The sequence below is a fragment of the Plecotus auritus genome (assembly GCF_963455305.1).
Source record: "Plecotus auritus genome assembly, chromosome: 5".
NCBI classification, from domain to species: Eukaryota; Metazoa; Chordata; class Mammalia; order Chiroptera; family Vespertilionidae; genus Plecotus; species Plecotus auritus.
The window spans coordinates 129,445,761-129,459,827 of NC_137776.1; the positions used below are offsets into that span (position 1 = coordinate 129,445,761).

Genomic DNA, 14,067 nt, shown 5'->3' on the forward strand with positions numbered 1-14,067 from the left:
CAATATAACCAAGTGCAGTCTGATATCTGGGACCAGACTTCTGTGTGGGGATGTACCTCAACTGAGAAGTCGTGTGGTTGTGTGGGGATCACACTCGGCCACACAGCAACTCGGCCACCTCCATGGCAGCCTGAAATGTCCTGTGGAGAGCTTTATAACAGAACTTAGGGGTTGGATATATGTAAAATATGTGAGATGTATTCCTGGGGGAGGATGATATTTTAAACTGGTATTATTCATTTATAACTTACTGAAAAAAAATTGCTATTAAACATTCAAAAAACTAAGGAAGTCTAAAACACTTTTTAGTTCTGTACCTGACTTTGTGTAAGTTGGATTTGAGGATATGCAGTATATGATCCTCAGTGTAAATGTCTAGGCACAAGCAAAATTTCCAGAGAGTATGTCATACTTGCAAGGTAGTGGACCTGGTGAGACCAAAGTCAAGGTTTCCAACATTAAAGGGGACCCAGCTAATATCTGGGTTACAGGTGAAACAAGCAGAGCACTAATTTGGGGCTGTGGACACACCCTCTTGAAGGTGTACCTGCCCCCACTCTCAGAAACCCTTTGTGACTCCACAGCGCTCTGTGATGCAGGCCTGGCTATAAAATCAAGAGTCTGCACTCTCAGAGCTCAGTGGTTTCAAGCAGCTTTGTGATTCAGAAAATGGGACCCAGTCTATTTCTGAATAGCCTACTAGAGTTTTATCTGAGCTTCTGCTCAGAATGTTTATATAGTGACCTCAAAATAATTTCCATCTTGGTGTTGAGCTTGTTCCTTTTTTTCATTTTCTTCATGGGAATTCCATTAATCCCAACCTTCTGGAATAATGAACATACACCGAAGGTAAGGAACCCTGAGCAAGCCTCAACAGAGTTCTTTCTTGTTATTTCAATTTCCACATTCTAAATGACATTGGTTGAGACAGACAGACACTGAAGATGGGACATCTGAGGAGAGAACAAACATCACTCTTCTAGGGGAAGAGACCAGGCAGGGCTAGGGGTTCAGGGAGGACTCAGGCTTCCATATGAAGCTCACAGACCATCTGGGTGTGGTGACAGGTTTCTGGCTCCAAGCATAGTGATTCCCTTGTCCTGGATCCAGTTATTTAGAGACTTGGGGATCTCTGTAGGACATCAGAGTTAACCAGCACTTCATCCTGAGTCATGCTGCCCTGTCAGGCATCACTTAACCAAGGCTTTGTGTTGGGCTGATCAGTGCTGAGTCTCTGAGAGCCTCTGAGCACCATGTCAGGTTACTGGGTCCTATCTGAGGGGACAGAGAAGCAACTGTAGGCCTCAGATTATATGCCCTCTTTGAGCAGAGGACCTCTGAGAAAATCAAGTGTGGACCTCAAAGACAAAATTCTTCTTGGAGTTTTTCAAAGGAGAAAAATTTAATACATTTTAAAACTTTAAAAATTGGTAAAAGGAACACAATGTTCTATTAGATTAAATGCCTTTGGCTCAGAGAGCCATTATTCTTAGATAGTAAATGCTGAGTTTCCTAGGGAGAGGAGGAGAGAAATGAGTCCCAACCTCTCACTCTTTCCTTTTTGTTCTCAGCGTCAGGGCAGAGTCAAGAGGAGAAGGAAAGGTGGGACACGGGAAGGTAAGGTTCTGCTTATTTCATCTGAGCTCCCCAAAGGCTATCCTTTCTCTCTCCTTGCCATGATCTCTATGTCACTTGGTAGATAGTCCCTCTCATGAATCAGAGCCTTCAGAGGAGAGGCTCATGAAAATACAGAACCTGAGACACTTCTCAGATTCCCTGCTCTGCTGTCCCTGAGTAAGAAGCAATGAAGGACCCGGGCCATGGGTGTTGCACAGTAGATGTTGAGAGTCAGAAGTTCTGTCTCCTGACTTTGAGAAAGTAGTTTGGCTTCAGGATGATCAGAATCTTATTTGTTGTGACCATTGGCCTCTCTACTTCACAGAGTGGTTTTGAGCATCAAATGAGATAATGCGCATAAAACTACTTTATCAATTAAGCAACACACACATGGGAACCTTATTGATATGTCATTGACCATTTTACTTCATTTAATAATTCGTGGGGCTTTCAGAGTCTAATATCCCAATTGTCTCCCATTAAAGGACCCCTGTGTATTCCCTATATGTCTACCTTCATTACATGTAACTCACTCTCCTGGTTTCCCAGATTCGAGATATTACCACAACAAAGTGGAGGAGGAAAGGGAGCTGATTTCTTTCCTGAAAAGGTGAATAGTCTTCTCTCCTTTTTCCTGAACTATCTAGTGCCTGACCTTTGCTATTCTAGGGATTCAGTGGAGCCTTCCCTAGTCATGGGAGGGGTTGCCATAGGAACGGGAATGTGAGTGAATGCCTTGGGATGAGTGCATTGTGAAGTCATGAATGTGGACCAATGTGTAGGGGCAGCAGGCTTCAGGTGGCCCCACCCTGACCAGGCCAGTAGGTCCTCCTTTCTTTATTGTGGTCCTGGCTGCATCATTTTACCTCCTGTCTCCTGCAGCCCCCTGGGACGGAATCATGATTCCATTCACTTTCGTCAACTTTTATGTCCAGACCCCTCCTGTGACACATGTAACAATGCAACTGCTGAAATCAATCGGCTTTTCTCAAAGGCTCTGGAAGGTTCTACTCCATCTGTGTCCCCTGTGGTTTCCACAGCTCCGGTGACAGCTCTTGTGACAGAGCCTTCATTCCATCAGTCTTCTGCTTTCCCAGGAATCCCTCCAGGAAAACTCATACCAACTCCTCTGTCTGAGCCTTCCCCACCAACCCCTTCTCTTTGCTCCTCTAACTCAGTTACTGCCTTGGGTAATTTTCTGTCACCCTCACCATCGTGTCAAACTCTACCTCTAGAGCATTCCTCTCCCTCAGAATCCGAATTTCCGGGACACCATTCCCCACCCCAAACCAAACACTTGTTCTCTTCAACCTTGACACAATATGATTTCCATCAAAAGTTGCCTGACATCCATTCTACAAAGATCTCTTCTGTGGAAGACTCTGCAGCCAAATTTACAGATCCTACACAACTCTTTTTTCTCAGCCCTGATGAGCATGACTCAGTAGAGCAGCACTCATATCCTAAGACCTGGGAGGACAATTTAAAGCAAGAAGTTATCCAGCTTTTCTGGGGTCTTCCATCTCTGCACAGTGAGTCTCTGCTCTCTGATGTCCATGTCTCAGGTGACTATTCAATCTTCAATAGCATCTCAAATGCCTTTATAGGCCAAGAATCCCCAGGACTTCCTTATTTCCTACCTCCATCCTTGCCTAAGGTCCAACCTCAACTTCTGCCTCAAACTCTGCCGCTATGCCATTACTTACCTCTCACTCAGCTCCAACCCCTGGTCCACCTTCAATCCCCACTCCCAATCCTACCATCTGGTCTCATACACCAGACTAAAGTCTGTGGAGTGTATTGCCATACACCCCTGAATGAATCAGAATGTCTCACCTCATCTGATATTGAAGAACTGGAATGGAATGTGTTAAAGAAGAAACAGGAAGGTTTGTGGGGTTTACCGTCTCTGGTTCAAAGTTCTTGGGAAGCCTGCTGTCCTTCAGCTCCCACCTCTCCTTACTGTGGGCCCTCCAAGGCCCATATTTCAATCTCCATTGATCATTTCGAGTTTCCTCTCAGCGTTGAGTTTAGAAAGAAATTTGAGCATCACCTTAGAAAGAGGCTCATCCAACACCGGTGGGGCCTGCCTCGCAGGATCCATGAGTCTCTGTCACTCATGAAGCCTAGGTGTGATTGCTCAGATATACCTCAGCCAAAGTGCTGCTATGGCCTCTCATGGATCTCTATGTATAAGGCCCAGGATAGTAAAATTCTAAATAGAGCCACCCCATCAGCAAACTTCTATAAGAAGGGCTCAGAAATGTTTCAGCTGTCTGAGGACGAGACAAACAGCTTAGCTAGTTATCCAAAAGGTTTGTTGAGTGACTCTGACAGTGCTTCAGATAAGGATGTGGAAAATGACTTTGATATGAAGACAGTGATAAGGCAGAATGTAAATCAGAAACAACTGGTAAGTTTCCTGAAAGTACATCTGAGCAAAAAATTTGGGGAAATCAGTGAGGGTCACCTACCTGGGACTGTGCAGAGTTCACAGCACTCTATCCAGCATACACTTTCTGTAGAATCCAACAGGGAAATTAAACAGAGAAGTCTGCCACAATCAGTGGGTGGGGACTACTGTCTGAACAAGTCCCAGGAGCCTTCCTTCCTTGAGGCGGGTGCACCAGAGATGCTGGAAGACAACGATACCAACTTGCCTGTGAAGACATTAGGGGGCCTCCCTGCCAAAGTCCTTGAATCCACAGAGGACTTCAAATCAAAAGGCATTACCTCGCATGCCTTGATCAATCCTCACTCTTCCTCCTCAACCAAAGAGATTTCTGAGGTAAACACCGAATCTGGGGCCTTTATGCCTCTGGGTCTTCACAGTGAAAAAGGGGGAACAGAAAATTCAGCCCCCGTCCTGAATCTTCATCTCCCTGCCACCTCACTTGTGGACAAGGAGGGACAGGGGATCCACCAAGGACGTTCAGAGGAAATTCAGACAATTTTGGAAGCCAAACCACCTCCTCTGCCTGTCACAAACACCATCCATGGCAAAACAAGTCAGAGTCATTCTCTGACAGGCAACATTCAACCTTCAGAGCTGCCTGCAAGGCAAGCAAATAGAGAATCTGCACCAAAGAATAAGAGTGTGAATTCTACTGACAGAACTGAAATGCAAGAGGCCACAAATAGGGATGAAGCAGAACCTGCTTCCATGCCCACCGTGCCCAGGGACATAGCCAGGGCTGAGGAGCTCTATGCTCTTCAGTCTGTAACAACCAGCAAGCCAGGAATATCCCAAAAGCAAAACAGAGACACCACTGTGACTACTGAGATCCCACCATCTAAAATATCAGATCCAGCTCCTAACTTATCAGAACTTAGAAAGCAACTAATTGCTGAGATGAACTTGAAGTTGGAGAGCAGGAAGCATAGCCAGGCCCAAGGCCAACCCCTGGACAGGTCCCATGACTCAGACAGCTTGACTTACAAAGCCTCCCTGACTCCTGCCAAGTATGTCTCCTGTGTGAACAGGGAAGTTCACCAGGTGTTGCATGTCCATTCAGAGGACAGTACAGTCAGGATGGAGAAGCAGCAGGAACCTTGGCTTCCCAGGAATGCATTAAGGTCCTGCCAAGATCAGAATTTCCCACCTGCAGTAAAGAAAGATATCGTGTGCCCTTCCCCAAAGCGTAGAGGCCCCAAATATGAAGAGCTTGGTGCAGGAGATGCACGACTGAGAATTTCCCAACCTGGAGGGAAGAGATTTCCTTCTCAGGACACAGCTTTAGAGGACATGCTTGGGAGCAAGTCTTTCCACAGCCTGTCACAGAAGGGACAGGCTCCTCCTGATAGCCTTTTCCTAAATAAAATGAAGAGCCTTTTTCAAAGGCTCCGTCCTGCAATCAAATGGTCAATGCAAGAAAGCACTCAGGAAATGGGAAGGCACATATCATCTGCACAGAGCAGAGGCCCAGTTAAAAGCAGAGCTGTCTTTACTGGGACCGCGCAAGTCCACAGAGTCATGTCAGACATTGGGAAGTTCCCAGAAGAGAAACGGGGGCGTCAGCATGCAGGAGTTACCACCTGCCCTCAAGAGCCCCTTCCCTCTGCAGCGCAGTTTGGGAAACCTGTGCAGAAGGGAGCAGTGCAGGCCAGGGTAAAGCCCATGCAGGGGCGTCCTTTAAACTGCAGGGCTCCCTTCCACAACGTGACAAATATGAAGTCTGGCCTCCAAGCAGCTATCTCTGATGACCAGAGATCTACAAGTATTAGACATACTGGGAATGAGGACAGATCCCGCTCAAAAGCTGGGGCATTAAAGGGCCAGCAAGTATGTCAGAAGCACTCCCAATCTGTATCCCTCAAGGGGACTGTGCCCCATCCAAGCCCCACCTGCAGGCCTCAAGCTGCCAAGGGGCCTCCTGCTGTTCTCACCACTGCTGGAGGCACTGCTTTCAAAAATCGGTCTCCACAATTTAGACATAAAATGCTTCTCTATCATTTCCAGGGGGAAACATTTCCCGCCCCCAAATAATTCCTTCCTCGTGGGGAATATTGACTTGCCTAATAAAATGTTTCTGTAATAATAGTGATGTCTTCTCTGTGTCCTGAGTTGGGGGCATGGGTTTAGGGTTTCTCAGGGCTTGTGCTTAGGGAAAGAAAGGAGGAAGTTCAGCTCCTACTGATTGCTTCCTTTGGCTTTCAAAAGTGACCATTCCCTGGAGCTCTTGTTGAGAAAGAGATATCATGTGCCCTCCCCCAAAGCCCACTTCCTCCCTGATGAGGTTTGCGGAGATGGGCTCTTGTCTCCTACCTCATAGCTTAACCTTAATGAACATGGATAGCAGCCCACACCTTCCCCTTCAGGGAATGCTTTATGTCCTTTACAGCAGTAGGGAACACAGGCCTTCCACATCTGAAGAAGATCAAGGATGGGTATATTTTTCAGAAAGTGTCAGTGAAGAAGAGACAGTGGCTTAATCATTATTTAGAAGTCAGTGATCAGAGGATCCCACAGGTGGGTGAACACTGAATGGGAGTGTTTGGGGGGATATTACTGTAGTTGATATTGGGCTGGTTTGGATACAGTGTCGGAACAGCATAGACACTATTTAAAAATCTTTCATGTGGGTCGCATTAATGTTTTGGGGAAGCATACTTTAACCTTTACACCGAAGTATGCCTTCTGGAACGACACCTTGGGGAAGTGGTTCCCATCTCTGAGCTCTGGGTATTTCTTCAGGCTGAGGGATTTTCTTTTTTCCTAATGAAAAGCATCACTCAGCTTATCAGTGATAAAAATGTTAATCAGGCAGCTACCTACCTCCCAGGGCAAATAAAACTGAAAGTAAGGAAAAGATGCCTTAGAGTGATTGAGAAAGTAAGAACAAATGAAGAGGGGAACAAATAACCTTGCTGGTCAAACAAAGTTTTATGCCTCATCAGCCCCACACTGGGAACTCCCTTGCTCCCAGCTTTTCCTCTAAGTGACCTAAACTCCACCTGCTGAGGCTGGTCAGAGCACCGCATAGCACACTGAAGCCTTGCACCAAAAGGCATGGGCTTTTCCCTGAGCACTACAGCAGTATTTGCAGGGATGGCATCAGGCATGGCATCCCTGTGTTTGGGAAAGGTGATCTTGGTGCCTTCCTTCCATCCATGCTTGATGGAAATATAGAGGGTCTTGCCCTTAGTGTGTACAGTTCACCTATCAGGGATGGACATGCCACCTTTGATATGGTTTTGGTGGAGCTATAATGAATCTCCCCAGAACACCTACAGGTCATGCGCCAGAGGTGAGTTCTAGATTATGCACAGGTGTTACAGTTATTTGAGGGCTATCATGGACCTCCATGGAATGCATTTTGGGGGAGGGGTGCAAATCTATACACGTGTCCACCCTTATTATAGTGGTCTGGAGGGAAGGCAAATCCACCTGTACAGACTGAAACACAAAAATAGAATGAGCGTCCTCATGAGCACTGCAGGAGCTCTTCAACTAAGCCTTGTGAATCCTGAGTGGAAAGAGAAAAAAGCAAAACAACAATCAACCAACAGCCAGTGTCCACCAAAGCCCTCTCTCACTATCACACTAGAGACTTTTTGTTCAGAGTCACGTCATTGGCCTTATAATATCTAAAGCTAGGTATTACACAAAAATGCAGATTTTTATGAAATTCCTAGTAGGAACAAAAAGGTGGAATGGGGCCCGAGTCAGGGAACTTGAAGAGGTGAGCAGGCAGTAGAGGGCTCGAACATCCATATGACAACAGCCAATAACCCAGCCTTACAGTTCCTTTGTCATCTCATCTTAGGGTCCTTTACATCTACCCCAGTGCTGCAGTTACTGACACAGAGCTTATTACAGGAACATCTCTGCCATCAGGAATAATATTGTCTGGCCTTTGACCCTTTAGCCTCATCTCATATCCTTCCAGCATAGATGCCCATTGTTAATTTTTCATATCCAGGTTCTCCATTTTTTCCACTCACTCCCTGTCAATCCATGAAGCTCTTGGCTTCTTTGCCTTACTAAGGTAGATTAGATGGTCTATCTAGTGACTAACATTAAAAAGCTCCACTACAATTGGCCTCTTCTAGTTCCCTTTATTCCTTCTTGTCTGGCAAAATTTCAACTCTGTGTTTTTCCAGAAATGTTTCCCTATAAGTAACTGATCACTACTAGATTAGATCTCACAATTGATTCTAATAGTACCCCGGAACTGCCTGAAAGTCATTCATTCATTCCACAAATAATGATCTTATGCTTACTCTCATGAGAAGAAAACAAATGGTGCTTAGTTCCCTGTTTCCTTAGTCCAGTGGTCGGCAAACTGCGGCCCGCGAGTCACATGCGGCTCTTTGGCCCATTGAGTATGGTTCTTCCACAAAATACCACAGCCTGGGCAAGCCTATTTTGAAGAAGTGGCGTTAGAAGAAGTTTAAGTTTAGCCGAGACCGGTTTGGCTCAGTGGATAGAGCATCGGCCTGCGGACTGAAGGGTCCCAGGTTCGATTCCGGTCAAGGGCACGTACCTTGGTTGCGGGCACATCCCCGGTGGGGGGTGTGCAGGAGGGAGCTGATCGATGTTTCTCTCTCATCGATGTTTCTAGCTCTCTATCCCTCTCTCTTCCTCTCCGTAAAATATCAATAAAATATATAAAAAAAAAAAGAAGAAGTTTAAGTTTAAAAAAATTGGCTCTCAAAAGAAATTTCAATTGTTGTACTGTTGATATTTGGTTCTGTTGACTAATGAGTTTGCCGACCACTGCCTTAGTCGATTATCTCTACAAATCCTCCCAAATCTGTTTCAAATCTCAATTTCCTCAAACTGAGGTCATCCCCACTTGCTCAACAGATATTCTAGAAGCCACGAGAAGGGAACTTTTTAACAAAACACTTAAAAGAAAACACACTTTCATATTCTTCCTTTCTCTTTTCATATTTTCTATGGAAAGAGGTTTCCTTCCCACCTCAAAGGAATGACACTCTGAAATCACCTTATTGTGAGAGAGCTAAATTCCCATCTTGATGGACTGATGCCCCCTTGCCATGTGTCCGTTTGCCCCCTTCCTCTCCTTATGAGGTACCCAACATCTGTTATTTCTTTAAAGCTTGTTAACACAGAAATGCTTACACATGCATAAGAGCATGTAGAAAAATATATCTTCCCATGTTCTCTGACCCAACGTTCACAATTATCATTTGGTATGTGTAATACATCCCATTTTTACAATAAAGAGGAAAAGCCTATTGAAACATCTTGTCATCTATTTTTCAGACATATGCTATGTGCCCATGTTCAAGCTCCCTTTTTCCTTTGATATTCATCACGTGTGGAACATACTCATGCACCACATGGAGCTGTAAACAGCATGGAGCTTTAAGGCTTTGGCAATCAGTTCTGATCTGCCTTTTAGTCAGCGCTGAGGAGTCATTTGAGTGAATTCTTCTCTCAACTCCATACAAGAAGTAATCTTACAGAGTAAATCCAGTGCACAGTATCGCTGTTCCTTACTATACTAACTATACTAACATGCTACATGTATAGAAGTAAAAAACTACAGTCGACATTGCTATATGTCTTCAAATATTTAGAAGAAAAAATTTTCCTGTCACCCATAATAATGACTTAAACACAGTAGATCAGACTCACTTGCTTATCTTTTTCTTTCCAAAATGCCATTAAAAGGAAAATATTAGGTGAAAAGTTGCTCAAAATCATAAGTCATTAGAAATAACTGAAATAAAAAAACACTATAAGATAGCAACAGACACACAATGGCATAAATAAAAAAACTTAGATAAGTCCTAGCCATTTTGGCTCAGTGGATAGAGCCTCGACCTGCAGACTGAGTGGTCCCGGGTTTGATTCTGTCCAAGTGCACATGTGCAGGGTGCAGGATTGATCCCCAGTATAGGGCCTGTAGGAGGCAGCTTATCAGTGATTCTCTCTCATCATTGATGTTTCTATTTCTCCCTCTCCCTTCCTCTCTGAAGTCAATAAAAATACATTAAAACAAAAAAAGTCAGATAAGTCTCGCTGAGATTTCAGAGAAGGTGTAACCTTCATACATAGCTTATAAGGATGAAAAATGGTGCAGCCACTATGAAAAATGCTCTGGTCCTTCCTTAAAATGTCAAACATAGAGTTACCATATGACCCAGCAATTCCACCTCTAAGAATACACTCATGAGTAGTGAAAACACATGTCCACACCAAACTTGTAAACAAATCTTCATAGCAGTAGTATCTAGCATTCATAATACCAAAAGGTAGAAACAATCCACATGACTATCAATAAGTTTATTCTAAGTCAGTGATATTAAAGTAGCATATACTTTGAAAAATTCTATAACTTAAGACTTCATAAACATGACCATTATGCTGAAGTTGAAATTATTTTCTAGTTAGTTGCTTAATAAAGCTAACTATAGATGGCTGTGTAAAATCAATAATGAATTAACTTCACATGAGTAGTAATAAAAATATCTACTTATTTCTTTTTAGGGACTTCTGAATATTGTTGTGTCTTTGGTCATTCTATATTCATTTGTTCTTGGCTTTCCTATGTCTGGCTGATCCTTTGCTATACGTATCTCAATATTTGTCTTTTAAATTTATAGTATGTCTATTACTTTAAGTAGAAAGTGTAAGTAGAATGAGTACAACAATTTCCACTTACTTGATCTCTCTAGATTGGGTAACACAGTGCACTGAAAATAATGTATTTAATTTGTGAAAAAAAAATGAGTATTATAATTTGTTTGTCTGTATTGTTTGTGGTACTTAACTGCAGCTAAGTAATAGTTTAAGGTAAGATGGTTTATGAAAATATTAATGAATTTGCAGTATGTCTAGAAGAGTCAGAAAGTGGGTTTGAATGAAACATGACCAGAAAAAGCAGTTGGGGCAACACCCAGCCAGGTGACATGACTAAATGAAGCAGCTACTGTACCGGGCCAGCTGAATGCGGGAATCTCTACCCCAATCCTTCCTGCAGAAGTGAATTCCTCTGTTTTAGATATATTTTATACATGCACGTGGTATGTATTTATGTGCAATATTTTAAAATAAGTAGTAGCACATTATATATACTTATTTTATATCAGTATATACACGTGTTATTCTTTTATATAGTTGCATAACATTACCTTTTTCTTTCTTTGCTCCAATTAACAATCTAGAAATACAAAATCATTCTCAGATGTCCTTGTAAAAATTTGGGTATACAACTATGTGTTATTGCCTGGTATTTATAAAGGTATTTTTAAATTAAAATTTTTACTTTACTTTTGACATTAATTTAAAAAATCTACTGTTAGTTTTTAATTTACCTTTAAAAAATATAAATGACATTATTTTTCTACAAATTTATGTGATTTTTCTTCAGTAAATATTTCATTGTATAATTTTATATAGTTGTTTGTCTATCATTCATTATTCAGATTTATTTTAATATTCTGAATAACAATACTTTATTACATCATTACTTACATTTTATTCTGTATTGTTTGAATTTTACATTAATAAAGAAATAATACAAATTTGAATATGTCAAAAGTACAAATACATATCCCTTATTATTTGTATTTGGTATAAATCTTTAGGATAACTTCTTAACATTGGAAAAATCCATTCTTTATATTATTCTTATAGGTCCCAGCTCTTTTTTATACTTTCAGGCAGTTAACTTATATGAGGCTATGTAGAACCTAGAATTCATTTTTTTAATTTAATTATTTTTATTGATTTCAGAGAGGAACTGAGAGAGAGAGAAAGAGAGAAAATCATTGATCAGCAGCCTCCTGCACACCCCACACTGGGGATTGAGTCTACAACCTGAGCATGTGTCCTGGCCAGGAATTGAACTGTTCATAGGTCTATGCTCAACCACTGCAGAAGTCTAGTTGGGCTAGAAATTATTCGTGACACACCTAGTGATCCATGATCCATGTTCAATGATGCATGATTAAAGCTCATGATTATGGGATGTATCATTCACAAAATTCCTATAATTTCTGCTCCTGGAATGGTCAGAAATAAAGAAGATTTTAAGCATTTGGATCAAAGATATTATTAAGAGGCTGCAGGTAATAAAAAAAAGGGGAACTAGCTATGGTCTTAGTTACACCCTCAACCTCTGACTTAAGTCCATCAGTGTTTAATAGAGACCTAATTATTAGCATTGGTTAAACAAGACTACATCCTTAAAATTTTACAGAATCTTTTTTAAAAGGGGGAGAGAATTATAGCAAGTTAATTAAAAATAACTAAATTTTATATTTCTATTTAAAGTTGCCTATGGACATCAAAGATGTTAAATAAGAGGAAATAAATGCCCTTGTTGATCAAAAAAATGGTGGCAGAATAGACAGATGTGTCCCGAGCCTTGTCCTTGAGCAGATAGAAAGAACAGCTGAGAGTTGCACAGGAAGTGTTTGTTGGTGAGTTGAGGGACAGCTATACTCCAGGAGACGGTGGCAGATTGCTGGTCGGGGCTCCCTTGACTAGGCAGCCCCCACTGCTGCTGAGTTCCCTCCCAGAGTGACCAGCTCGGACGCGGATACTGAGCCATCTTGAAGGGGAAAGTGGATGTTATCAGAAGCCTGAAAATCTACAACTATGGCACCCACTGAATAGCTGTGAACCCCAGAACACCGGTCCCCAATTGGTGCAAACAGGCGGATTCAGAGGAGCTCTACACTCCACCACAGAAAGGTCAGATTTCACCTGGGATAATGTGAGGCCTCTGCTCCTGGCAAGAGAGAGAAATGCATGCACTGTGGGAGGTGGAGGACCAGGGGAAGTCTGCGCCTAGAAAAATCCATGGCTGTTGGGGCTGGTATGATCCATGAATGTGGAAGGGGGTCCTCAGAGCCGCTAACAGAAAGGAACTCTAAAAAGCAACCCATTTTAATCTGACGCAAAAGGACAGCCTAAAATTTTTTTAAAAGTGTGCCGGCTGCTTAGACCCAAAGGGGAAAAAAGACTGCACAGCCTTGCGTGCAGCCCTGGAATTTGCACACTTACCCTGGCTGTTTTTTTTTTCACCCCTCTTTAAATCCTTGCTTCTGATTGCTAAGCCAAATACATAGGATCACCCAATTGGGGACACCCTAAGAGACTGCAGGGGAAGGTTGTTTTTCTGGAACCTGGGGATCAGAGTGGGGAATAACCATCAGAGAACCAGATCTGGGCAACCCACTCCCACAAACTGGTATTGAGTGCTACAGGGAAAGCAGGATCTAAGCACTGGCTAGAGAGGACCTATAGACCCAGAGGTCAATCCAGAAAAAAGGGCTATCCAGGGGTTGAATCACAAATTGACTCTTTTGTAAACACAAATAAAGGAATACAAGAAATTAAGACACACTGCCTGCTTAAAAATCAGGACTGGCTTACAACACTGAGGACCAGTGGAACACAGGGAACTGCAATACTGTCCTGACAAGGAAACAGGCGTGACAAACAGAACAGTAGAGGAAGTGAATGACCTTCACTACTGCACATTTTTATTTTTTCAATCTTTTACTTAAGAAACTATTTTTTTCTTTTTTCCTCACTTGATTTTACCTTTTTAATTATTACATTTTTATTTTCAATCATTATAACTACTACTACTATTTTACCTTTTGTTAAAAAAAGTATCATTTTATTTTCTCTTTATTTTACTTTGGGATTAGTGTTCTACATTCTATTTTCATCTTTCCTTTAGCATCATTTTACTCTATCTCAACTTTACCTTTATGCCATCACTTTCTTCCTAAATTTTCCCCTTTTGTTGTCCTGTTTCTCTTACCCTTTTCCTGCTTTAGATTTTCCCCATTATTTCTTTTTAACCCCTGTTAAAATTTCACCCTACTTATATATCTAATTTCCAATCCCCTGCTCCAAGTCCATACACACCTCTCTCTTCTCTGTCTTCACTACCCAAAAATTGTTTTTCTCTCTGTTCTTTTGTTGTTGTTTGCTTGATTGTTGATTATATTAATTTT

General features: G+C 42.2%; 1 protein-coding gene across 1 annotated transcript; it reads left to right on the forward strand.

Annotated features, from left to right (window-relative positions):
* Nucleotides 1-2,377: 2,377 nt before the first annotated feature.
* On the forward strand, nucleotides 2,378-6,103 carry LOC308248319 (spermatogenesis-associated protein 31D1-like; the record flags this gene model as incomplete). The annotated part of the gene is made up of 1 exon (XM_080668295.1): nucleotides 2,378-6,103. One exon carries the CDS (start codon nucleotides 2,378-2,380, stop codon nucleotides 6,101-6,103), a length of 3,726 nt encoding a protein of 1,241 aa, XP_080524421.1.
* Nucleotides 6,104-14,067: the final 7,964 nt, after the last annotated feature.